The following is a 23,842-nucleotide window of genomic DNA, read 5'->3' on the forward strand; positions in this document are numbered from 1 at the left end:
GCCGAACTCGCTACTCCCACCGTCGCCCCGCTCGCCAGCCGCCATTTTGCAGCGGGGCGGGGCGGGGCGTCCCCGCCCTCTCCGCCGCCGGGTGGGCGCCGCGCGCCTCGGCCACGCCCGCGCCACGCCCCTCCCGGCAGGAGGGGCGGGGCTACGGGGCGAGCCCTCCCTCGGGGCGGGGGCGAGGCGGGGCGGCGCGCGCGCGCCCTCCCGGGTTACCGCGGCTGCGCCCCGCCCGCTGCCGCCGCCGCCGCCATGGACAGCGACGAGGAGACGCTGGAGGAGACCGTGGAAGGTACCTGCCCCGGGGGGGGGGGACGACGCCGGCACCGGCGGGCGGGCGGAGGGAGAGGCGGCGGCCCCGCGGGCGCCGGGCAGTGCCGGGATGGGTGGGGGGGCGCGGGCCGGCAGCGGCGGCCCGGGAGGGGCGCCCGGGGCCGGCGGCAGCGCATGACATCAGCGGGCTTATGCAACTGCCGCGCTGCCCTGCCGCCGCGCACGTGGCGGTGTGTGACCGGCGGCGGGGGGCGGGGGGGTCTGCCGGAGCGGGGGGCAGCGCCGTGTCGTGGGGCCGGGCCTGGCGCCGGTACGGCGCTGCTGCTCCGGCTGCGGCAGCGCTGCACGGTCGGGCCGGGCGGGTCTGGCTCAGGGCAGCCCGCAGCCGGCACCAGCCCCGTGCCGTTGCCGTACCTGGGCTGCCGCCCGCAGCGGAGCGCTCCGACTGCTGCAGTGCCAGCGCGCGTGTGAGGCTCCAGCCCCTGAACCTGGCGGTGTCGTTTACTCTGCTCTTAACGTGGAAAAAAAAAAAAAAAAAACAACCCAAAAAATCGTGTTTTGCCACTGCTGCGGTGTCCCCCGTGCAGGCGGCGGCACTCAGCCCGCGCTCTCTGCCCGGTGCAGCCGGTGCCCTCTGCGGTTTGCAGGGCGGGCCGTTGCCCTGCTTTGTGCGTGGGGCAGCCGCCGCCTCTCCCGCGGCACGGTAGCGGGGCTGTGCTGCCCCTTCTCCTCTGAGCCGCCGCGCAGGCTGCGGACCGCGTACCCTGGGAAGCCTTAGCGCGGTGGCAAGGCTGGTGAAAGAGGAATCCTTCCTCCCGGAGCTTAGCCAGCTCCTTCAGAGGCGGCTGGCGTGTCAGGGTACACCTGTCCTCGGTGGGGACGCTGGAAGCGAGAGGCAGTCACTCCCGGAGGCTGCAGTTACCTTAGTGTAAATGGAAGAGGGAAAAGACAGCGGCGGCTGGAGGAAGTAACCGTGGTCGTATACGTGGGCAGCGGAGCTGGAGTCGAGTCACCCGTATTGGAGCGGGAAGGCACATCGCACCCCTTCTGTGCGAGCCTTTTCTGAGTGGAGAACTCACCCTCTAAGAGTTTTAAAACAGAGGTGTACGCTTCTGGAAGGCATTGCTAATGGAAACCTTGGCACGCAGCGATGCAACTCAACAACACGCTGTCACCCTGTGAGGCATCTAGGAGCGCGGTACGGGTTTGCCTCGTGCAGCTCTCGAACAAAGCGTGCCAGCTGTACGTGAAAGCGCCTGCTCCCCAGAGCTTCCTCGCAGGGCATAGTCCTGCCGGAAAGAGCAATCCTGGATTTTCAGCTGTTGGGATTAAGCACGCAAAGTAAGGAGCTGCCTGTGACAAGATGCCAGTAATTCTCATCTTTCGGTGGTGGGCTGTTTGTATCTTGTGGCAGGAGGATTAGGCCTCAAAGCACATTTCTCCAAAGAAGACATCGAGCACGGCAGCTTAGTTTAACAACAGATGGGAGCTAAGCAGCTGCTGCTAGGATCTGGATTTATTGTCTAGGTATGTGGTAACAGAGCCAAAGAGAAGCTTTGTTGTGTAAAACATGGTTGTGAGCGGAGTGAGATTCTTCAAATGCAGGGTGCTATGGATGAGGCGTGCCCTGTGCCCCGGTAGATGTGTCTTTTCCCCTCCCTTTCCTCCCTGCTCCTCAAATCTATGGATTACAATTCTGTCTTGGGCAGAGGGTCATAGTTTAGATCCTCATATCACAGGTAAAGCGTTCTGCCGTATCGTGGATTTGCTTAGTGTTTCTGTGGGCTAAGGAAATGAGTTTTTAAAGCATATGTTATTCAGCAGTGTATATGGAAGTATGTGTTTTTCCGAGTGACACAGAAGCAGGGTGCTGTTTGGGGGAGAGTAGGCTGGCTGGGTGTTTTTGCACTTACCCAAGGGAAGTTAGAAATATGACAGAAATCAGCACATCCTTTTTTTTTTTTTTTTTTTTTGGGGGGGGGTGGTGGTGGTTTATTGTTGTTATTCCTAAAACATCCATCTGGCATCTTTGTGACCAGAATTTTTTATTGATGAGACACTGTATGTCTTCTGTTAAGTAATAGTAATACTGACAGTAAAGGGCTTTTAGCTTTGGTTTGTATACATCAGTGTTTTTGGTCAGTGGCCCCATCATGCTGCGTTGTGAACTAGCCCCTATTAGTGTAATTCCTTTTCTTGAAAAGTTCATGGTCTGAGCTTAAGAGGAGATCTTGAGAGACCCTTAAAGAAGTAACAAAAGTGAGGTTTTACAATAATTTAAAAGTAAGTTTAGACATTTTGGGTTTGTTTTCACAAATGGAGGAGAGAGGCGAGAAAGGGAAGTGGAACACTCTGCTTTGCTCCCATGGAAATAATGAGGACTTTTTCCATTGACTTCATCTGAAACAGAATTAGAGCCTAAGGCCTCAGCCATGTAGGAAAAGTTGCATCTATGTAATTAAACTTGAAATTGCTTTTTTTCCCCCTATTGACTAAGAGAGACTGAATGTCTCTTGTTTTTTTGGGGTGGGGGATGGTGTTTTTTTTTTTCAATAGGGGAAAATCTCTAGCATATTAAAAGAATTGGATTCTTTGTAGTATGGCTGAGATTAAGACTCTGTATAGAGGCCATCGGATCAAAGCTGACCATTTAAATCTCTGGGATAGTCTGCATCCTACCGTGCAAAAGTCCTGACGTGTGCTCTGTCTAAGCATGGCAGCTTTTGTGTTGGGCTTTGCATTCCAGCAAAATCTTGACAAAACTGAATAGTCACAGAAAACAAAGTTGCAAGTTGGTTTTTTGTTTTGGGTTTGTTTTTTTTTAATAGTATAATGTACCAATACTGTCAGTATATTATTTTAATTCAAGTGTTTTATAAAAGTTTTGCTCCTATAGTGAGGGGAAAACTGGTACTGTATTGTTTAGGATTTGTTAACTGACACCAGTATACCCTTCCCATGATGAAGTTGATGAAACTGAAGCCTTTAATTAAAACCATAAATGTTGACATAGTTGTTTTTGTTCTAGAAGAGGTGTTCACATCAGAAACTTCACTGACCTTTTAGTTAAATTGATGTAACTGCTAAAACTTTTCCCTTCTACAAAAAGGGGTGTCCCGACTGAATGGGAGGAAAAAAAGCCTTTCCTCTGTTTGGAAGGAGCAGCATGCTGCCCTTTCTGTTTTAAAGGGTTCCTCTTCAAAGTTATTAAAAGCCTTTAGTGATGTAGCTCCCCCCCCCCCCCCCCCCCCCCCCTTTGCTCTCTCTTTTTACTCTGTTACTTCTCTCAGCTTGGACAGTAAGTGGTGTCTGATTGGTTTTATTAACTTTCTAAACTTTTAACAGTCTAGCTTGGACTGGGAACTTAAATTAAGAGCGCAGTGATGTTTTGTGAGGTGGCTGAGCTGGAAGCAAGGGGGGTTGCTACCCCCGAGAGGGGCAGGTCGGCTCCCAGCCACCCAGCTCTGCCGTGGCAGTGGGGTGCGGGGTCAGCCTCCCGAACCAGCAACAAAACAACAAAGGGAAGAATTTTCTGCCAGCTGAGTGACTTGTACTACTTGCAGAGGGTGCCTAGGCAAGTGCCAGAGCAGGTGCGAGAGAAACTTTGGGGAGCACACATGGGAAGGGTGAAGGAGGGAATCTTGGCTCTTGGATGAGTTCAGATACCTCACCATTATTTTCTCCTGTTCTTGGTGCATTTCTATACTCAACCTAACAAGTGCAGGAGATGGGTAATAAACCTGCACCGCCTTTCTTGGTTACTTTGCAGAACGTTCACTTAGCTCTTTTTTTTTTCCTTCCTCTATCTTTGTCTGTCTCCTTTTTTCTTTTTTTTAATGAAATTTTACTTTGAGATAGGCAAACGTTTGGAAATATATCCTGACAAAGTATCCTGTGCTATGTGTCATTCTTCTGTCAATCATTCTGGTATTAAAAGGCTAGGGCAGGTCACGTGCCTCATAGGAGAGGACTTCTTAACCAGAAGCTGCCCCGCATCCTTACCATGCCCTGTCTGTGATGTCCCCGAGGGGCTGTGAAGCATCCCAAGGAAGCAGTAGCTTATGGTGATGTGAGGAGAACACGTGGGCATGCGTGTGTGCCCTCTGGGTACCCTTGTCTCCGCAGAACCCTGTGGACCTGTTGCAGTCGGGGCATGAATAGATGGAAGATGGACTTCTGAAGTGGGTGGCTGGCTTTTCGCACTGCTGTCTGCACAGCTTGTTTTCTCTCTGGGCATAGGACTTGAGGTTTGGTAATACTGAAGCGCCTCTTGTTGCCTGCATCAGCCTGGGCTGTAGTCGCTCCTCCTCACACTGGAGATTGTTTCTGCCTTTCCATATGTGTGTTGAACCTTTCAGTTTAGGGCGAATTTGGTCAGGTAAGAGCTTGACCCAAAGCCTGTAGAAGTGGATGCGTGTGCTGTCTCGCATCTCTAATAGGCTTTGTATGCCTCACCAAGAGATTCGGGGGATCAGAGGTCAGTTTTTATTTAGAAACATGGAAGAACATAAATATATGCTAGCTTTTATTTATTTGTCAGTTTTCATGCAAAATTTTACCTGCTAGAATGTCACGATGGGACCTTGTTAACACCCGCACCTGGTTATCACTGTGCTGAAAACAGCCCTGCTGAGCTTGAGCATCTTCATTCTTCAGTCGGAGCAATGTTCTGCTAACGCAGTGCTAAGGACTCCCAAGTTCACACGGGTAAACCAGACAATAACAATTGTTTAAAACACTCTTCTTCCATTTTCTTTTGGCTTTGGAGAGGCAGATAGAGATGCAATAGGAGCCTTATTATGCTTTAACTTAAGCAGAGCTGGCCAGTTGTATTCTGTAAAATACAGACCCATGCAGATGAGGACCCAAGTGTGTTGCCCCTCCGCTTTCCCCATGTGCAACAGCTGTAATGGGGAAAACTAATATAGCTAGGAAAGGGAACGGGATGGGCGGATGTAATGTGAACACATCAGAAAGGCGCTGGAGAGCAGCATTTAAAATATGAAATAGCAAGCTGCCTGACATATTGCAAGGGCATAGTATTATAGATATTACATGCTTTTATTTCTTTAAATTCCTGTGGATATAGCTATGAGGTGGCACACTCACGTTGTTGTAAGACATGTATTTATCAAAAGAAGAAAACAAACCTTTTCTTACTCAGTGGATTGAAGTCTAAATCTATTCTGTTCTCACCAGGAAATACATATTTTAGATAAAGAATTATAATGTTTTTGAAGACGTATATTAACATGAGTTAGAATAGTATGAACCTTGTTTCTTTTAGAAACATGTCTTTTTGCTTATTCTTCTCTCTCCTCTCATCCCTTTTCTTTTATCCCAACTCTTTTTATTTTTTAAGCGAAGTGTGTTACACAAGTACAGACTTCAGTTGTACTGAATCTCTGATCACTGTTCCCAACAGAAATGTTTTGATGCGGATTACTATTTTGTACTAGGCAGCTACTGCATTTCAAGTGTCCTCATAATCAGAACAGGTTTGCTATTTTATATAACGTTTAATGTGTTCTTTTGCTCTTTGTCTGGCTTTTATTTCAGGGCATCTAGATGATGATGGGTTGCCACATGGATTCTGTACAGTCACCTATTCATCAACAGACAGATTTGAGGGAAACTTTGTGCATGGAGAAAAGAATGGCCGCGGCAAGTTCTTCTTTTTTGATGGAAGGTAGACACTGACTCTTCGATTTTCTTCTGTATTCTGCCTCCTGCTTGCAGTGATACAAAACTAATCTACATTGATTGTATGCTGCTGAGTTTCTGGATAAGCTTTCTTATTAAAAACTGTAGCTGGAAAGTTTTCTCTGCTGCTGCTGTAGCTGTACCTTTGTGGGCTTGGGGCCTTTGTGAGTAACGTGATGCCTGGAGTTGTTTCCTGGTGGGAGAATGCAGCGGTGTGAGCTCTTTTAGCACTGTAAAGTTATGAACTAATTAGAGACCGTAAGAACTGGGGGGTGGTCAGAGCTGTTGGAAACCATGCTGGCAACGACTTGGACTACAAAGTTCAAGTCCGTAACTGCAGGTGGAATTCTTTGTTTGTCTTTTAGCCCTGTACAGAGACTGCAGCTGAACTGGGAGCTCCTTGTGCCAGACCTCACGTACAGACATAGGACCTTGACAGAGAGGCTTACCCTCTGCTTGGTATTGGAAATTGTTTAGTGGTTAAAGGACGGAGTTAAATATGGCTTTGTTCCCAATTCTTCCTAATCCTCTGCAAGTTGCTTGTGGCCTGATTTATTTTCAGAAAAGACCCTATAATTTCCCCTCTCTTCACTGGGAATTGTGACAGTGAATTTGGGCTAGTCTGTGCCTATGCATGTGTTCTCTTCTCAGGTCTTCATTATGAACACCTTGTACGTCTTCCCCCAACTGCAGCATTTCTCTCTGCAGTTGCTCAGAACTTCCTCCAAAGGAGCAGCAGATGTATAAAATGACACGATTCTTCATGGTTTTGCAGCTGTCGGTGGCACTATGAATAGCAGCCGTTAAACTGACAGTCGTGCCGGGTCTACTCTCCTCCTGCTCAGCGAACTTCTGAGCAGGAGCGGAGGTATTGTGCTGTCTCAGTGAGTCAGCTCCTTGTCTGTACTTGCCTTTGCAATTGCTTCATACTGGGGATTGTGGGGTTTTTTCATGAGAAAGATAATATATTTATTCAGTTATGCAGAAACTGATCAGGCCTCCGAGCTTGATGAAGAAAAATCCCCACTGTTGTTGGTAATGGGCTTATTAAATCTTGTATGAGTAACTGAAAATCAGTACTGCCCAGCAGCTGACCTCTCTAAAATAGCCTTTTTTTTAAGTTGGCAGACAGTGTCTCTATGGACACATGTACATAATGCTTCTGCGCTTGTTGATGATCTCAGCAGAGCAGTTGCTGATTGTACAGTCAGAGAAACTGACCCACTATTTTGTTTGTAGGACTGCTCCTCCAAGTAATCCAGGGTACAGGCAGTGCTCTGTGGGAAAACTCAGGCTGCTGCTGAGCCTTTTCTGTACCGCTTCAGTGTTGCCAACTTGTCTTTTTTTTTCTTCCCCCCCACCTTTTTTTTTTTTTTAATTTTCATAACCCTTAAAAAAAATGGAACAGTTGGCTACTGTATGACTTCAGGAACTAGCAGAATTAAAATACACAAAAATAGTCTGTAATGTGGTTTTGGAAAATGAGGTATTTTTATGAACTGCCCTAAGCTTATTTTAATTTAGCTAAAGCAGCCTTAACTGAGCAGTGACTAGTTACTAAAGGTGTTGCAGTTTACCTAGCTACGCCCAGCTAGCAAGAGTAAGTTGCTCTCTGAAGGGGATGGTCCAGGTGCCATGAGGCGTTGCAGGAAGAATGACCTGGCATAAAACGGGATGTGCTGTTTCCATTAACTGTGCCATGGGCAGGGCTGAGTGTTTATGAAGAAGAGAAATGAACCCCCACAATTCCTCAAAACACCTCTCCCCTTACAGTATGGGGTGCTTCAGTGCAGTAAGTTAGCTGGTTTCAGCCTTCCCGGGTATGTTTCCCTCACAGGCTGCTGGTAAAGGCGGACAGCTGAACTGCTGTAGGTCTGTTGTTCCGGGAGTAGTTGAGTCCTATCGGACACTGGACGGGCAGCAGTGTAAGCGTTCTCATTTTTTGAGTGTTGGGAAATAGGACTGGCTGCCTTGTTTGTCTCCGTGAAAACTTTTCACTTTACTGGAATAGCTGCCCCCTTCCTGTTGATTATTTAAGGGAGTGGAAACCTGGAATGAAATATCAGTTGTGTTTTCCTCCCCCTTCAAAAATGCAACAAAACCCAACATATTCTTTCAGAGAGAGAGAGAGAAGTTTCACCTCTGGCATACTCCCTGTTTTGGATCGTGTACTTGAGCTTTCACTGGTGCTAACGCTTGCTGGAGTGCACTTTACAAAACACTTTGCGCAATAACTGCGAGCATGAGAGCCGTGTTTGGCACAGAGCTGCAGCTGCTGTTTTCCCTTAACTAGGAACTCTTGTAAACCGACATCTCCAGAACACAGTAGGGAACGGTATTTTTAAGAAATAGTCTTCAATGTTCCCATATAGAGGGAGAGGTGGGAGATCAGGGAGTGAGGGATGAATGCATCAGGGTCTACGGATGTAACTTAATACCTGGAAGGCTATTGCGGTAAGTATTCCCCCCCTGCCCAACTCTTATCACTGGTTTCTTTTTTAGGTACTGGATATCCTAGATCCCCTCTAGGCCTGGTGGATAATGGGAAGACAGTACATCTGATAAATCTTGACTTTAGTAAAACTTTACATTATCACAAACATGATAATCTGAGAAGCAAACCAGAGAAATACAGGCTAGCTCAGGGTTTGTATTAACAAGATTTTGTTTATGCAAGACAGAAGCTATTTGTTCCTCCTCGTGCTCGTCAGGTCTTAGTTGCAAGTATCGTGTCTGGCTGCAGACACCATACTTTGAGAGCTTAAAAAGAGAGAGAGAGCAGGGAGGAAGAGGGGTGGAAAATAACTTGAAAACTGTGGGAAGTATAAAAGTTTTAGAGAACCTGACTTTTTAGGCAAGGTTGAAAGACATGGAATTCTTTCTTTAGGTATCTTTCTTTGGATTTCCTTAGATGATATAAGAGTAGAAAGATGGATCTTTTGGACATTGTTTGGAGCTTAATACAATGAAAGAAAACCTAGAGATTTGAGTTACAGTAAAAGAAAAGATATTTTTTCCAGTGCTGAAGCACCATTGTAATTGAGCAACTTGTTAACTTCAACTAATATGATTAAAGGTAACAAGAAGGTTTTTTGGTCTGTTTTATTACATGAACTGGGGGTGGCTGCTTCTTTTAAAGAGTAATCCTACATGTGGACTCTGTGTGTGTTGCCAGCTACAATGAACTTCAAATCTGGTGATCTGTGATAAACTAGAGGAGAAAGTGGTGTCATTTATAGTCGAGTAAGCGGACGGATTTCTGGTGGTTCCCTCATCTGCTCTGCTCCTTCCCTGTACTGTGGTGCCGTAGCTGGCTATGCAGCTCTATAGCAACCTGGATCAAGAAATTCATCTGACTGAAAAGTAAAACAGCTTTCCTGCCCCTTCCTGCTCTGCATCTGGTTTGCATTGAGGCTTTTGCTGTAGTGTATTTTCCATGGAAACCTCAGCCAGCTTGCCAAAATTATGTAAAAACGGAGAGTGAAGCTTTAAAAACCAGAAAGTTAATTCTGAGAAAACATTCCTTCTGTGACTCTTGAAAATCTGTTTTGTAAAGTTTTGTAGAACATGTAGAGTCATGTGCTCCCAGATGCTGTTTGGGCTTATACCTTAGACATCTGCATCAGAAAAAGAACTATGCAGTGAAAGCATGTGTACTGCAGCTGGCTGTTAGCTAAATATGCTGGAGTAAAAGCTAAACAGTTTCTATTTCCTTACGCTAGTTCTAAACTGAGAAAAGTAAGTGAATAGATCCTTTTTTACAGTTATGCTTTCATTCTTTGTAGTTTCTCTCAGCAGCCTTTTTTTAAGAAAGGAAGCGAAGCAGATTGCAAGATATTATTGCGACCCTTCTAAAGGATTTGCAAGACAAAACTGAAGTGAAATGTTTCTTTGTTCAAATCCAAGTGCAGCACTATTTCTGTTTGACAGGCCGTGTTCCATTTTAATAGAAATACATGAAAAATGTCAGTGCTTTTAGCAAATCGGGTACAGATTGCTGCTAAGTGTATCGCTAGGGAGCTAACGCTGAACTGGTGGCAGGTTGCAGTTTGTGCCCTTTTGCGGTCCACCTGTATGGCAGTTCAATTTCATCTCGCCAGAGAGATGTCGGTAAAGATCCAAACGTCGGAGGTAGAAAATCCAAACGTGAGAGTAGCCTGCTTGAGCAATAATTTCTTCTTTGACCATGAGCGTCCATTCTCTGCTGTAATTTGCTACCCCAGCCTATAAAAAAGGCTCAGCAATGTAATTTAGATGAATAATGCCCATGCAGCACACCCTGGTGAAAGGACAGCGTAAGTTGTTCTCTGCCTTTGGAGGTCCATAGAAAAAAAGTTTGTTTTTCATCTTGGCTTTCCAGAGAAGTCAGGTTTACCTTCACACTCCCCTTCCCTTTGTCCCCCTCAAATTTGGTTGAAACTAGGAAACACGTCAGAGTTTCAGACATGGGGGATAGTGATGCCTGGTGGGGCACGGAGGAGAGATGCTGGAAGCGGTGTCCCAGCGAGAGAGCCCCAGCAGCCACTGCCGAGCCTTTCAGCGTACCTTTCGGTCCGCCTGTGCAAAGCTCTGCCTCGGGACAGCCTGGGCTCTCGGAGAAAGGCCACCGAGAAAATGAAGAAAAGCTGTGATTGTTGCTGTGGTGGTATGCGTTTCGGGGAGGGTTGTAGGGCACTCGGCAATAACAAACCAGGCGTCAACAGTTACCTCCTCCTAGGACCTGACTTTCTTGAAGGTTTCCCCTCAGCCTCTCTGTACCAGTAATATGTAGAATGACGAGCAGGGTTGTGCTGTGCCTCATGTCGAGGCTTTAGGTTCACCTCTTGAGAGGTGAACAGTCTTCCACTGCTGTTTTCTTTCTCTCTTTACCAGCACCCTGGAAGGGTACTATGTTGATGACGCCCTGCAAGGCCAGGGAATCTACACTTACGAGGATGGAGTGGTCCTTCATGGCACATATGTGGATGGAGAGCTGAATGGACCGGCCCAGGAGTATGACAGTGACGGGCGGCTGATATTCAAAGGGCAGTATAAAGACAACATTCGACATGGAGTTTGTTGGATTTATTACCCGGTAAGCCTGACTACCTGCTCTCTTTATTGCAGAATAGCATCATTATGGATCTTTCTTTTCTCCCAGCTGAAACAAATATTCACCGTGACCCAGCTATCCAAAAGTCAACGCACAAAAATGAGGGTGGAAGTTCTGTGCATTCTGATTTTGGATAATCCAACACACAGTTAAACCTTTTCAGAGTTGAATGTTTGCCCAGTAGAGAGGATTCAGCAAGGCTGCGAGATGCCTCCACTATTTTCATCTTGCAGGGAACCCAGCCCCTTGGAGGTGCATTTATGTGTATCTCCTTGGGAAGGCTGGGCCGGTGATTTTGCCACTGTAGTGCTGACTGCAGGTGAGGAGCATGGGAGCCATGCAAGCTGTTGCAGCCTGCTGCTCTTATTTAACTGGGAGGAAAGACTTTGTCCACTTCTGCAGGGTATGTTGTGAAGTCTGGCTTCCCCTAACAAATCAGATGTAACTTTTTTAAAAATTTTAATTCCTGTTCAGCCTTACACAACTCTCTAGACTTGAACCTTTCAATCTTTACCTTGTGCTGAGGAGGGGGAAGCATCTGCATGCAATTAAGCTGCTGGTCATAACCCAATCTATTTCTGTGCTACATATTGCACATACTTTAGTTGCAGATTCATTTCAAATGCTCACCATTGGCTGTTCATTTTATTTACTGGTTTTCACTGTTGCCATTAAGCATGTGTGTTGGAATCAACAAATGCTTGCTGTACACTGCCAAACAAGTAGCAGTTTTTCAGTACTAGTGTATAAAATACACACAGCTGACCCTTCAGGTGATATGTCTTCTGTTTCATCTTCCAGCTGACAAAGTGTTGCTGTACCTTCTGGAAATGTGGGTATTTAGAGGTTGTTTATCATTATTGTCTTGCCAGACTAAAGGATGCAAGGTGTTTCAAAAAAAACCTTTGCCATGGAAGCAATTATTTATGCATGGTTCTGTGCATGATGCTATGTGCACAAATTTTTACCCAAACTTAAGGTTCACTGTTCCTTACTACGGTATGTTTGAAGCTCTTTCATCCTTGGCGTTGAACAAAATAGTGCCACTCTGAAACAGAGTCTGTGTGCAGACATCTTGATCTAAAGCAGTCTGTTTCCTCATCACACCTGCTGTTTTTACTCCAGGGCATTATTTGAAGATGTTTCCTTGTCCTTTTTGAAATAAACACCTGAAGTCGTTAGACCTGTGCTAATCTATGCATCTCATTCTGCAATTCTGTAAATAGACCTAACCGGAGTTGCAGGCAAATCACAGATGGCAAAGCCCAGGGCTAAAATGTGTGATGCTTTGAGAGGAAGAGTGTTGCTGACGATGGCTTTCAGCAAACAAGTTGTTCTCGTCGAGTACCACCTAACATCGTGGAGGGTGCATGCTGGGGACAGAGAAACTCCAGTCATCCAGCAAGTCTTTTTCTTTTTTTTTTTTAATAGGCTCAAGTCTTTTGATGTACCATGAATTAGCAGTGAGCAAGGCAGGGTTTTAATTTTTTCTTTCCTCCAGCACAGTATCATACTAAGAAAACTCAGACAAAGTTTGTGTGTGGCTTTGGGCCTTGGTTCGCAGACTATTCACATAAAAATTTTGCCAATTGAAATTCAGTATTTGTGCCACATGGAAGGAAAGATCTTGGGTTTTGCCTATTTCAAACAACATAGAAAACCCTGTTCATTTCTCTTATCAGTTTTACCCTGACTGGAATGACTTCACCCAGCTTCTTCATGTGTCTGTTTTCACTCATTTTCATGATCTCACATCTGAACTTACTGTATCTTAGATTGCTTCTTTAAAAAGTTGGGAAAAAGCTTTTTCGTTTACTGCAGATAGAAAAGTATAACTAAATCTCTGCCTTTTCTTTCTTGCCCATGCTTTCAGGATGGAGGCAGCCTTGTAGGAGAAGTGAATGAAGAAGGGGAGATGACTGGAGAGAAAATAGCCTATGTGTACCCTGATGGAAAGACTGCATATTCTGGAAGGTTCATAGATGGAGAAATGATAGAAGCAAAACTGGCAACTCTGACATCTGCAGAGGATGGGAAACCTCAGTTTGAAGTAGTACCAGGCAGTAAGTTCAGCTAACACAGAAACTTGTATTCTTGCTACCAGCCCTTCGCTGCAAACAGCTCAGTTTCTATGATGTTTCCCGTTAGAGGGACTAAAGGCTGACTGTGATGAGAGAGTAAGTCTAATAGTGAAAAGCCCTTTTTCTAAATTATAAAGTTGGACAGAAAGGCACGTGGAACAATTCCTTTGCCCTGGGCACAAAGGGGAAGTGATCCATGCGGTGGTGCTGCTGAATGGCATTTCATAACCCTTCTCTCGCACGCTCATGGGCGCAGTCCTGCTTGTCGCACACACCAGTGCCATCTGTGCCAGCATGAAAACCTGCTTAACAGCGTTAATGCTGGCACAGTTACAGGCTTTGTTTCGTTAGTAAAATCACTAAAAGTGGAGAGGGGGGCTGTGGTATGGTTGTAGCTCTGTCAGTTGGGTCTGTGCAAGTGAACGTGAGCACTGAATATTCTGGCACCTGTGTACGGGGCTGGGAGGACACAGGGATCGGAATGAGTGAACTAGATTCAGTTGTTGTATAACAGTCTGATTCTCCAGCTCCTTTCAGTCTGTCTCGTCCTGCTGATAGAAAGTGGCTGTGAAATGGTTAGGGTCAGGGTGGTGCCTTTGACCCGTGTAGCCAGTGCTCCTTCTCCAGGGCAGCGGTGGCTTGGGCCTATAGTTCTGGAGTGGTTTTGGTGCTCTGAGGTGTTATGTGGTATTTTGGAAGTGAGTGGGTTAAGCTGCGGACAGGGCCATGAGTAATGAACGGGGACTATGCTAACACGTTTACTGTTTTGCCAGCAAAGATTGTCTCACTGGATACGGAATAAGAACATAAAACTCGGTGAAAAGGCATTGAGAAGCAAATGCATGTGACTTTCTATTTTTTAAATCTATCAGTTGTGATAGCAAATAAAAATTTAACTTAAAACCTATCTTCCGAGAGGGTACAGTTGTGCTTTGTAAACAGGATTCAGCTACACTCTGGAGGAAGCTGCCTTCAGCCAGAACAGATCTTGGACACCAGGGGCAATGGCTTTTATCAAACTTTGTAATATTCTGTTTTGGGGTTTTTTTCCCCCATCTTATTTCCATCTGCATGTTAACCTATCCCCCAGATAGTCCTCTGGCAGTTGATTGGAGAGGGATGTAAGGATATAATTAGAGCTGTACCACCGAGTTTCTTATTAATGGCAGGAAATAAATGACTGTAGCAAGTGCACTTTGTGATTACTGACCATCACCTTATGGCTGAAGTCTCTTCAGGATTTGGACTAGAAAACAATTCATATATGAAATAGTCCAATATTTTTTGTAATTAATGTGTTATTGAATATATCCTTTTCAATTTTGCTTTACTTTTTAATTTTAATTAGAGACTCTGGGAAGGTCAGTTTTGAAAGACTGTCCAGTCCTCCTTTAAAAGATGGTAGTTTGAAGAACATGTATCACCTTTTTGTGATAATACTGCTACTCCAGTACGTTGAGGGGGAAAAAATAATTAAGAAACAGTATCTCACTGAAGACCTTTTACAGGTGCAGTTCTGTTTAATACCTTTTTTGAAAGCATAACATTTATTTCTTGCAGTCGTTAATATTTAATTTTTGAATGTCTTGATTAAGTTAAGGGTTGCATGCTTTCAGTACTGCCAATTAGTTTATTTCCTTTGTTGATTTCTGGTTTTTTAGGCCCAGTATACAGTTTTGACAAATCTACTTCATCCTGCATTTCTACAAATGCACTTCTTCCTGATCCTTACGAGTCAGAGAGGTAGGCTTTTTTCTTCTTCCCTCTTTCAATTTGTCCATATTTCTTTGCTGTTACATATTTAGGGCCTGATTTTGCAAACCTTTTCTCACTTAAAATTTAAAAAAAAAAAGTGTGTAAGGGTTTGTGAAATGGAACCCATTATTGCACATCAGTCAGCGTTTGACTTGATTGAATTTCTTTCCCATTTGCCCAATAAAATTGCACTCTAGCGGATAGAACACAGCAATACTTTTTAAGACGTTAAACTAGGATAATTTCTTAGCATTTCAAAGACATGTTCAGTCAGGTCCTGGACTCCACTAATAGCCCGCGTCTACAATATTCTGAGCAAAAATGTACGCTGTTCCCTATTTTCTAGATGTATAACTAGCTTCAGGTTGCAGCGTGCTGCGTTCAGTGAGTCTCGCTGGATGGCATGCGTTGTACACAGATTCCTCCCCTCCATACAGATGTAGCAAAGTGGCAAGAGTAAATCATCCAGCTGGAGGAAAGTGAGATACTGTTTGTGACAACCCTGTAATGTCAAAACACGTTCCTCAGCAATTGTCTCATCGTAGTCAGTCAGTGACATCTCTTCCGTGGCTATTCCACAATTACACCTTTTACCCAGACTTTTAAGAGGCCTTGCTCTGTAGATACCTGGATTGTAGTCCTTTTCTGATGCTCTGAAATACCTAAATAAGGGATTAGTAAAATTCTGGCATTAATTTGCATCAAGTGCTTGAAGGTCTAGGGCTTCACCTTGAAAACTCTTGCTCGTCTGTGCATGTAGACATCAGCAACCTCAGCTTAGTGGGGACCTCTGGGATTCTGGTATGTTACTGAGGGTGTTCCTGAGTTGAAGCTAGCACTGAGGAGTAATAGTAGATTGGCACTTAAAAAAAAAATAATTTCAAACTAATAGATAAAGTCAGCCCCCATTTCCCACCAAATCTCCATTTTGCCAAAATAGAGAGAACGTATGGAAGAGAGGAAGAAGGAGCTGCATTTGGAGGTTTTGAATTATTATTATTTTTAGTTTTATTATTATATCGAAGTATTATTAGTCTTTATGCCAGTAGCGTTGTGATAATACGTCTTGAAAATGAAAACTGTAGCCAATCGCTAATTCAATGCCCTCTTCCCCTTGTAGGGTGTATGTTGATGTCTCTCTCATTTCCAGTGCTGGAGAAGGATTATTTTCAAAAATAGCAGCAGAAGCCAGTACAGTTATGTCCTTTTACAATGGAGTGCGAATTACACACCAGGAGGTAAAGGAGAGAAAAAAGTCAGTCTGAATTTTCATTGCTCCTTCTGAAATCTTCTTATAGTAGGATTTTACACCCACTCCCTTCCCACCCTTAAGATTTAATATGATGGAGTTTAATTGAAAGAAAGTGCATGTTCACCTATGTATATATAAAAAAAGTGGTGGTGGTTGTTTTTTTTTTTTTTTAAATGGCTTACACACAGGAAAAGCTTTAGTTGCATATATTTGAATGTTTGCTTTCAAACTGCTGGCAAAATTGACCCCTCCGCACACACTCTGGATTTTTGCCTTGCAAACTAGGTAGACAGCAGAGACTGGGCCCTCAATGGAAATACAATATCCCTGGATGACGAAACAGTCATAGACGTGCCAGAGCCCTACAACCACGCCGCCAAGTACTGTGCCTCGCTGGGGCATAAGGCCAACCATTCTTTCACTCCTAACTGCATCTATGACCCGTAAGTAGAATCCTGTGTTTCGGAGCAGAAGGGGTAGCCTGGCGGTCTGGGCTCACAGGGTGTTTCTGGGCAGCTGAATGAGGAGCAGCCGGTGGGGCTGGGAGTAACGGGTCCGGGCGCTGAAGGAGCTCCTGCTCACCTGGGCCGAGCTGGAAACTGGCTGGCATTGCGGGTGCTTGATGTCCCTTGGGACTTACACCATGGAGTATCTTGAAGTTTGCAACTGTGTTAATTTTGTCGTGAACTTTAGGAGCTGCCTCTTGATTCTAAAACGCATAAACACAGCTCTCTAAATCCTAGCTTGGCTAGGACTGCACCGTATTTGCTGAACTACAGATGCTTGACCAGCACCGTCAAATGTGCTGTCATTTCTGAAACTCAAAAAATGAGCATCTTGCTGCTCTGCAGTCAGTGCAGAGCACTAGGAAACTTTTGATGTATACATATATGCTCAAGGGTATATACATATAAACGAACAGACCTGTGGAGATATATATGTAGAAAATAGTTTTCCTTCGCTAAATAAGCCAATTCCCTTTACTGTGGGACCCTGGGAGAAGATGTACAGAAGTATGTTATGATTGTTTGGTAGGTAACCTGTACTGAGGAAATCAAGATGAGCAATTTTCCATGCTCGCCAGTCTCTCATAATCTATGCTGTCTTCCTGTCGTGCAGATGTTTACCTCTGCAAGCCCAAGGCATGCGGCAGTGGTTAACTTTGTTTTATCTGTTTATTACAAACAAGCAATGTGGCAGGACAGTTGAAAAATGACAAGTAATAGAGCTACACAAAGCTGTCTTAATATATTGGGTTTTGCCCTTATTACGTAAGTCTTCATAAGATTGACCCAAAGCAATCTACTCATCTGGTATCAGATTATGTGATATTACTCTGAACTGTGAGTGACTTCTGAAATTATAAAAGGGGCTAACAGAGTCTGTGAATTGACAGCTAAGCCTAGCAAAGGTGTTTGTTCTTTATCTAGGTTTGTTCATCCTCGTTTTGGGCCTATCAAGTGTATCCGTACCATCAGGGCTGTGGAGAAGGATGAAGAATTAACAGTGGCTTACGGATACGATCACAACCCCGTTGGGCAAAACGGGCCAGAAGCACCGGAGTGGTACCAGCTGGAACTGAAAGCTTTCCAGGCTGCCCAGCAAAAGTGAAACGGGAGCTCCTTCTCCATTCAGCAAACTGAAATAGAAACTTGGATCTATGCACTACCTTTATACTGAAAACTGGACAACCAGGGATTGTTCATGCTGTTGCATCATAACTTTGCATTCTGTGTTAAGAGATAAGTTTCTTGCATACTAACTAGGTTTGACTGTGTTACTCATAGCAGATTTAAAATTAGCTAGTGTTGCACCAGTCTTATCTGGAGAAATTATTTAATATTCTATACGAGACGTGATATTCTTTGGTAGCTTCTGCTTTTGCACCATATGCAAAGATGCCAAAAGACTAGACAGAAAACTAAAATGGGTATATCGTTCACTTTTAGTCGGCAGACTTAGTGTTGCTCTCTATCTGCCTAGGCATTATTGTGCAACTGCATTTTGCATATATGCCACTTGTGATGATAACAGTAATATTTTGATATTCTCTAATAGTAGCATAATTTTGCCTTTTTAAACCTTTGATCTGAATCTTGCAATAGAGCAGTTTATTTATTAGCATATAGGAGGCTGGGTTTTAACTCCCCTTTCCTCTTGTCTGAACGTTGTTCTTTCTACAAATCCTCTTTTGCAGGAGAAAATCCTTTCTAACTAGTGGAAAGGCTTGTGTGTGTATGTGAGAGTGCTGTGTGTTGGTCTCTGTGGCGCTCTAAATAGTATAGCAACATGTCCAAACCTAATATTTATCTAGCCTTTACGGCTGGCTTATTTTATTTAATTTATGATTATGACACGCAAATGAAGCTGTTCTTTGCATGAAGATTTTCTGAAAGGAGAAAACGGATTCACTTTTCGAAGGACTTTCAGAAGTACGTGTTCTGGAAGGCAAGCACATTACTTGCTTTAGTGTCCATGAGTTGGTTTGTGTGTTTCACCTGTTAAAGTGGCCAGTTCTCGAGGCAAAAATTCTAGCAATGAGATGCTTGCATCTCACGTGAATTCTCTTAAAGGAGGTGTATGTATTTGAGGGCAGGCTGTAGTACTTGGTTAAGGAGAGCTATCTTTTGTATGTGTTCAGTTGACAAAGAATATAGCCTTGTAGCCATCTCTTAGTAGTACTGGTTTAAGACACAGTAAATTAATATAGTATGAGATATCAAAATAAGATTAAAAAAATAAAGTGAAAAGATTGTTTTTGAAAGACAAACAATGAATGTAAAAACATCACTCACCGCTCATACTTAGAAACAGCAGTCGATCCATAGCTTTGTTGCAGCCAATAGCGGGGGCTTGTGAATATTCACCTGCAGGGCTGTGTTCTGGGTTTTTTCAGGGGTAGGGAAATCGTTGTGCATTTTTTCAGATACTGTACTGGTCTTGCCTAATGCTGTATTAGAGAGAAATAATGTATCATCTCGGTCTGGATGCTGGAGCCCTTCTGAGACTCCGATGCTCTCTTTTGGGTTTAGCAGCTTAGGAAAAACTCAAATGCATTTACAACACTTTCTTTCAATGTTTGTAGTTTAAAAAGAGTTTGTATATATGTAACATAAAGGATTTGGAAATCAGACCTACCTTTCTATTGCAACACATTTTGGTGGGTTGCTTGAACGGTTGGAGGTGCCTCGCTGTCTGGGGAGCTAGACATGGAGAATGTGTTGGGTTGGTACCTGCAAGTGGAAGGATGAGGTTGCTGCTTTGTGCAGTCTGAGAAGCCTTGCTTTGGTACCTGTACAAAGGTAGGAATTATTAATAACAACCTCTCTAATTTGGGGCTCTGTTTAGTCCCTGTGACTGATCACAAACCTTTTCCAGCACCTCACCATTTAAGCTTGCACAAAAGCTACTCCGTGCATGTGCTGGGGGGGGAGGGGAGGGGGCAAGTAGGCTCAGGGCTTTTTGACACTCTTCCAGCAGTGATCTGAATGTGAGCTTTAACACCACTCATCTCCTTGTGCTGGAGACTCAGGCCACAGCTCTGCTTCTCGTCCAAGGCAGGTGGCTGGCAGAGGTGACAGCTCAGGGACTCAGCTGAGTGTGCAGAGACAGAACTGAGCCTCACAGGTGAGGGAGAATTGTCAAAGGCCAATTGGCAGCACAACTTCAGCAAATGAACCTCAAAAAGAAATATGCATGTCTTGATCTTTCCCTGCCTGCCCACAGGTCATTATTTTAGATCATTGCTGTTTCAGCCATTTGCAGAAAAGCACGCCTCTCTGGTAGGAAGCTGTTGTGTGCACCTTGTGGATTATTCTGCCAGGACCATGAAGTTTGCCAAGTTGAAGCTTGTGTTTAAGCGCAGGGAAGAGGAGAGGGAAGATACGTGACTGAACCCTGCTGTAAATGGATGGTAACTCCTTCCACAGTCTTGATAACCTGCTTTGGACTGCTGGCCTCTTTGTGCCTGCTAGAGAATCATGCTTAAAATGTTCTGATCTCTAGAGTTCCTTTGGCTTCATTCCTGATCAGTGTCCGATCCTCTGCTATCTCCTCTTCGTGTGGAGTTGCTTATGTTTTAATAGATTTGTCAGTCTTCATGTTGCCTGATTTTTGAGATAAATACAAGGTAGGTGCTCTTTGCACATCAGGTTTGAAGGTTGCATCCTAAAACAGGGAAATTCTAGGAGAAAAAAAAAGGCACTGAGGTATGCTCTGTGTGTTCTCAAAAGTTGTTAATTTGGTGACAGTCAGGCAGATTCTCTTGCTCTTGCATATGCTTGTAGCCTGGTAGTATGCCATGGCTGTGGCTATTGTCTCCGTTAGCTCTACTGTCTTTTTTTCTCTCTACTCTGTTAAAATCTATCGGTCCTCCTATAGATACCTTCTTCGGTGACCAACCTTCTATAAAAGTTGTGATTATAAAGCTGCTTTGGCTTGATTCAGGACCAAGCCTTTTAATTCTTCTTTGTTTTCTTTTTCTTTGTGGTCTGTTAGAGTGGAGATGGTTGGGATGTTTTTTACCACTGGGTAGCAAAAGGGCTCAGGGCTCAGTGTGTCCTTCAGAAGTTTTCGAGAGGTTGCGTTGGCAGCCACAGGTTCAAACACAGATTAGTTGCAGAACTCCAAGTAATGCCTTAACTTGGTCAACGTATTGCCAAGTATCACTTGTATCACTAGATAGCGAGACCAGCTTAGCAAAACTGTTTATCAGTAGTAACACGAGACCCCCACCAAAACGCAGTTTTAATTTGGAGCAGAGGAAGCAGTCATATTGCAAAGCAATCCATTTGAGTTTGTTGAATGCAGCTGACGATTGGTGAATGTACAGTAAGTAAAGAAGCCCCACTTCTCAGAGTCTGTCTGGCCAAAGACCTGCTGTCCTGCCGGCACAGAAATGGGAAGAAGAGCTGATGCCAGTCAGCTGAGCCTGGGTGAGCAGCTGGCTTTCAGAGTACCCACTGTGACTAAAGAATGGCATAAAAGAACTTGGAATTGCTGCTTTTTTCGGGTACAGATCAGTTCCCAACATCTGCCTTTGGTCTGCAGTGCTGCACGTGGCTCCTCTGCGTTGGGAAGGTTGTTACCTGAGCTCCTTTATGAGAAGGAGCCTGTATCAGCCTGTGTTAGAGGCTGCTGGTTGTCTCTTTTTAAAAACAAAACTTAAATGGATCTTCCTGCTACGGCAGCACTGTTTTGTCACCAAGAATACAGCAGCTCAGTTTTCTGGAGAAGTGGTTGATCTTGGAGATGAGAGCATGAGAAGTTACAGCTGAGAGCTACCTGCTGCTGGGTCACTCCCCTGGATAAGAGGGAAGAAGGCTTAGGCCTGGGGGGGTGTCTCAAGTTGAGTCTCATGCTATAATTTGACTTTTGGGGATCTGCTAAAATACCTGATTTTCCTTCACAAATCTGAAGAGGCTTTTTCCCTTTTTTTGGTAGTAATTAAAAAAAACTTAACTGACATAAATACATGTAAGTCTTAACTGTTGAAAATGTCAAAGGAAATCTGTGGATATGACTCTTCAGCGATCGGAGTGAGAGCTGTGACAGCTTTTTGACTTTTTCCACAGTTGCAACGATACCCGCTAGGATGGCCCCTGCTTTTTCCCAGATGCAGCTCCTGGGCGTCTCGTGCAGGTTTCGAGGCCTTTGGGAGGCCGGTTGCTCGGCCTTGCGAGGCCGTGTGTTTTGGGAGCAATGAGGTAGCCTTCTCCCTAGTTCAGCCTTTTCGGATGGGGAGCTTTCAGTGTTGTACACAGCTGGCACTGGCTGTGGTTTCTTTCCCGGGGCTGTTGTAGTACACTGCTGGCGTGGAAGCGAGAGCGCCATCGGGGATTTCGCACCCTCTGCCAGGCACTGGAGGAGCAGAGTAGCCAAAGTATCCCGTCTGGTAGGAGAAACTGAGAAGTGGTGGAAATTGCCACTTTTCTGTTTCCTTCGCAGTTGGCTGGCGTTGTCCTTCAGTCGAAACCGGTGCTCACCACTTCGGTTGTGCCAGGAACTGCACGGGGTGTCGCTTCTGTCCCAGAGACCTCTGTGATTTCTATCCTTTCACTCGATTTGATAGTCTTTTTGGAAAATGCTGCCGTTGCAATGAGGTAACGGGTTGTACAGAGCTGGTTATCTGCTGCTTTGTTTTCCTCTGGCACAGCAGAATTGCTGGAGCTGTGGGTGCCTGAGGAATTACCTCCAAGCACTTAAAAAAAAACCCCCAATTGCTTTGAAAACAATGTTGCTGAAGTGTCTCCTTATATGCTGGGGTGCTGCATTAGACGCCTCTTCCTCACTTACACCGCACTGTCATATGCTGAGAGCATTTGGGCGAGGAACGCAGGTGTGGGAGCAGCTTTACCTCTGGGTGTAAGTGGGCTTCACGCTCACCTGCGCCCCGGGGAGAACTTGTTCCTTTTGCTTTGTGTATTGGAAACATGAGAACTATATTTTTGGACAAAGCATTTCTAAGCAGTCTTATAAGGGATTTTATTTTTTTTAAAAAAAGGTGCAAGATTGAGTGCATGTTTACTTGCCCCAGATCAAAGGTTTTGAACACTAAGGTCACTATCTGTTGAATGGACCCTCCTCTTGGCGCTCTTCTGTCTTCAGGCTATTGAAGCTCCTGCCCTCTTTCTCTACCAGTTTTACTGTAACTACTTTTTTGTTTCCAGGAGAAATATATATACAAAAATTCTAAGCAATTAAATGTTCAAGCCATAAAATCATGAGTGTGGGAAGACCCTCTTCACAAGTTTTAACATATTTGTATGTAAAATGATGTTTGTATGAAATATTTTCATGGTAGAATGAATACTTAAAAAAAAAAAGTTCCAGTAAGATCTAAACCAAATTTAAAAGGATGTCTTTTTGTAAGATGCAAGTGTAATTGATTACCAATAAGTAGATCTTTTTTTTTTTTTTTTTTTTAAAGGGGAGATGCAACAAATGATCTTTACAATTACAAATGGTCGTTTCTGCTATTTGGGAAAGTATTTATGCAGCATTACACACGGCTGTCATAAATAATTGCAATAGCAAGGCCAGTCACATCTTCAGGACATACCTCTCAGCTTGTCCCTCTGTGATATTGTACAAATGGATCCATCCCTCCTTTCTGCAGATTTCCTCCTAGAAAACTTTTCCTACTGTAACTGTACTGAATTTAACTCTTGAGCTAAGATCCAGACTAAAATTGTGTATTACTTAACAGTTTCTGCTGGGCCTTCTGCTATTTTAATACTCTCTAGCCCATAATTACTGGGTGTCTCTGTTCTGAAGAACTAAGTGCTAAAGAATAATCCTTGGGGTAAGCTTATACGTGTGTTAACAGTTAACCCCGGAGTATTTAACTTGTATACAGTACTTGATAGGTGTTTTATGACATTTGTACTCGAACTATGAGCCTTACTGAACATCTGTAGGTTTATTCATGACTTTTAAAAAATGGATAACTCTAAGAAAGATGTTTACATGAATGATGATTGCCCTTCCTTTGATGTTATGAATGAGGTTTTTATAGTGTGTTTGGGTGTATGTGCAAGGAAGTAAGAAAAATGTTTCTGGGGAAAAATAGACTTGACAAACATTTGTAATAAGTGAATTTTAAATATTGCTTTAATTGCGCTATGAAGGCAATGCAGATATTAAAATATTCAACAGAACTGTCGTCTCTCCTTCTTACTTGTG

The 23,842-nt window shown here is 44.3% G+C and overlaps 1 protein-coding gene across 1 annotated transcript; it reads left to right on the top strand.

Annotated features, from left to right (window-relative positions):
* Window positions 1–226: 226 nt before the first annotated feature.
* SETD7 (SET domain containing 7, histone lysine methyltransferase) lies at window positions 227–23,817 on the top strand. The gene is made up of 8 exons (XM_076337197.1): window positions 227–295; window positions 5,836–5,965; window positions 10,852–11,053; window positions 12,945–13,134; window positions 14,814–14,895; window positions 16,028–16,145; window positions 16,445–16,602; window positions 17,590–23,817. The coding sequence occupies exons 1-8, from the start codon at window positions 256–258 to the stop codon at window positions 17,768–17,770; spliced, it is 1,101 nt and encodes a 366-aa protein (XP_076193312.1). The 5' UTR covers window positions 227–255; the 3' UTR covers window positions 17,771–23,817.
* The last annotated feature ends 25 nt before the right edge of the window (window positions 23,818–23,842 follow it).

Source organism: Aptenodytes patagonicus, chromosome 4 (genome assembly GCF_965638725.1).
Source record: "Aptenodytes patagonicus chromosome 4, bAptPat1.pri.cur, whole genome shotgun sequence".
Lineage (NCBI taxonomy): Eukaryota > Metazoa > Chordata > Aves > Sphenisciformes > Spheniscidae > Aptenodytes > Aptenodytes patagonicus.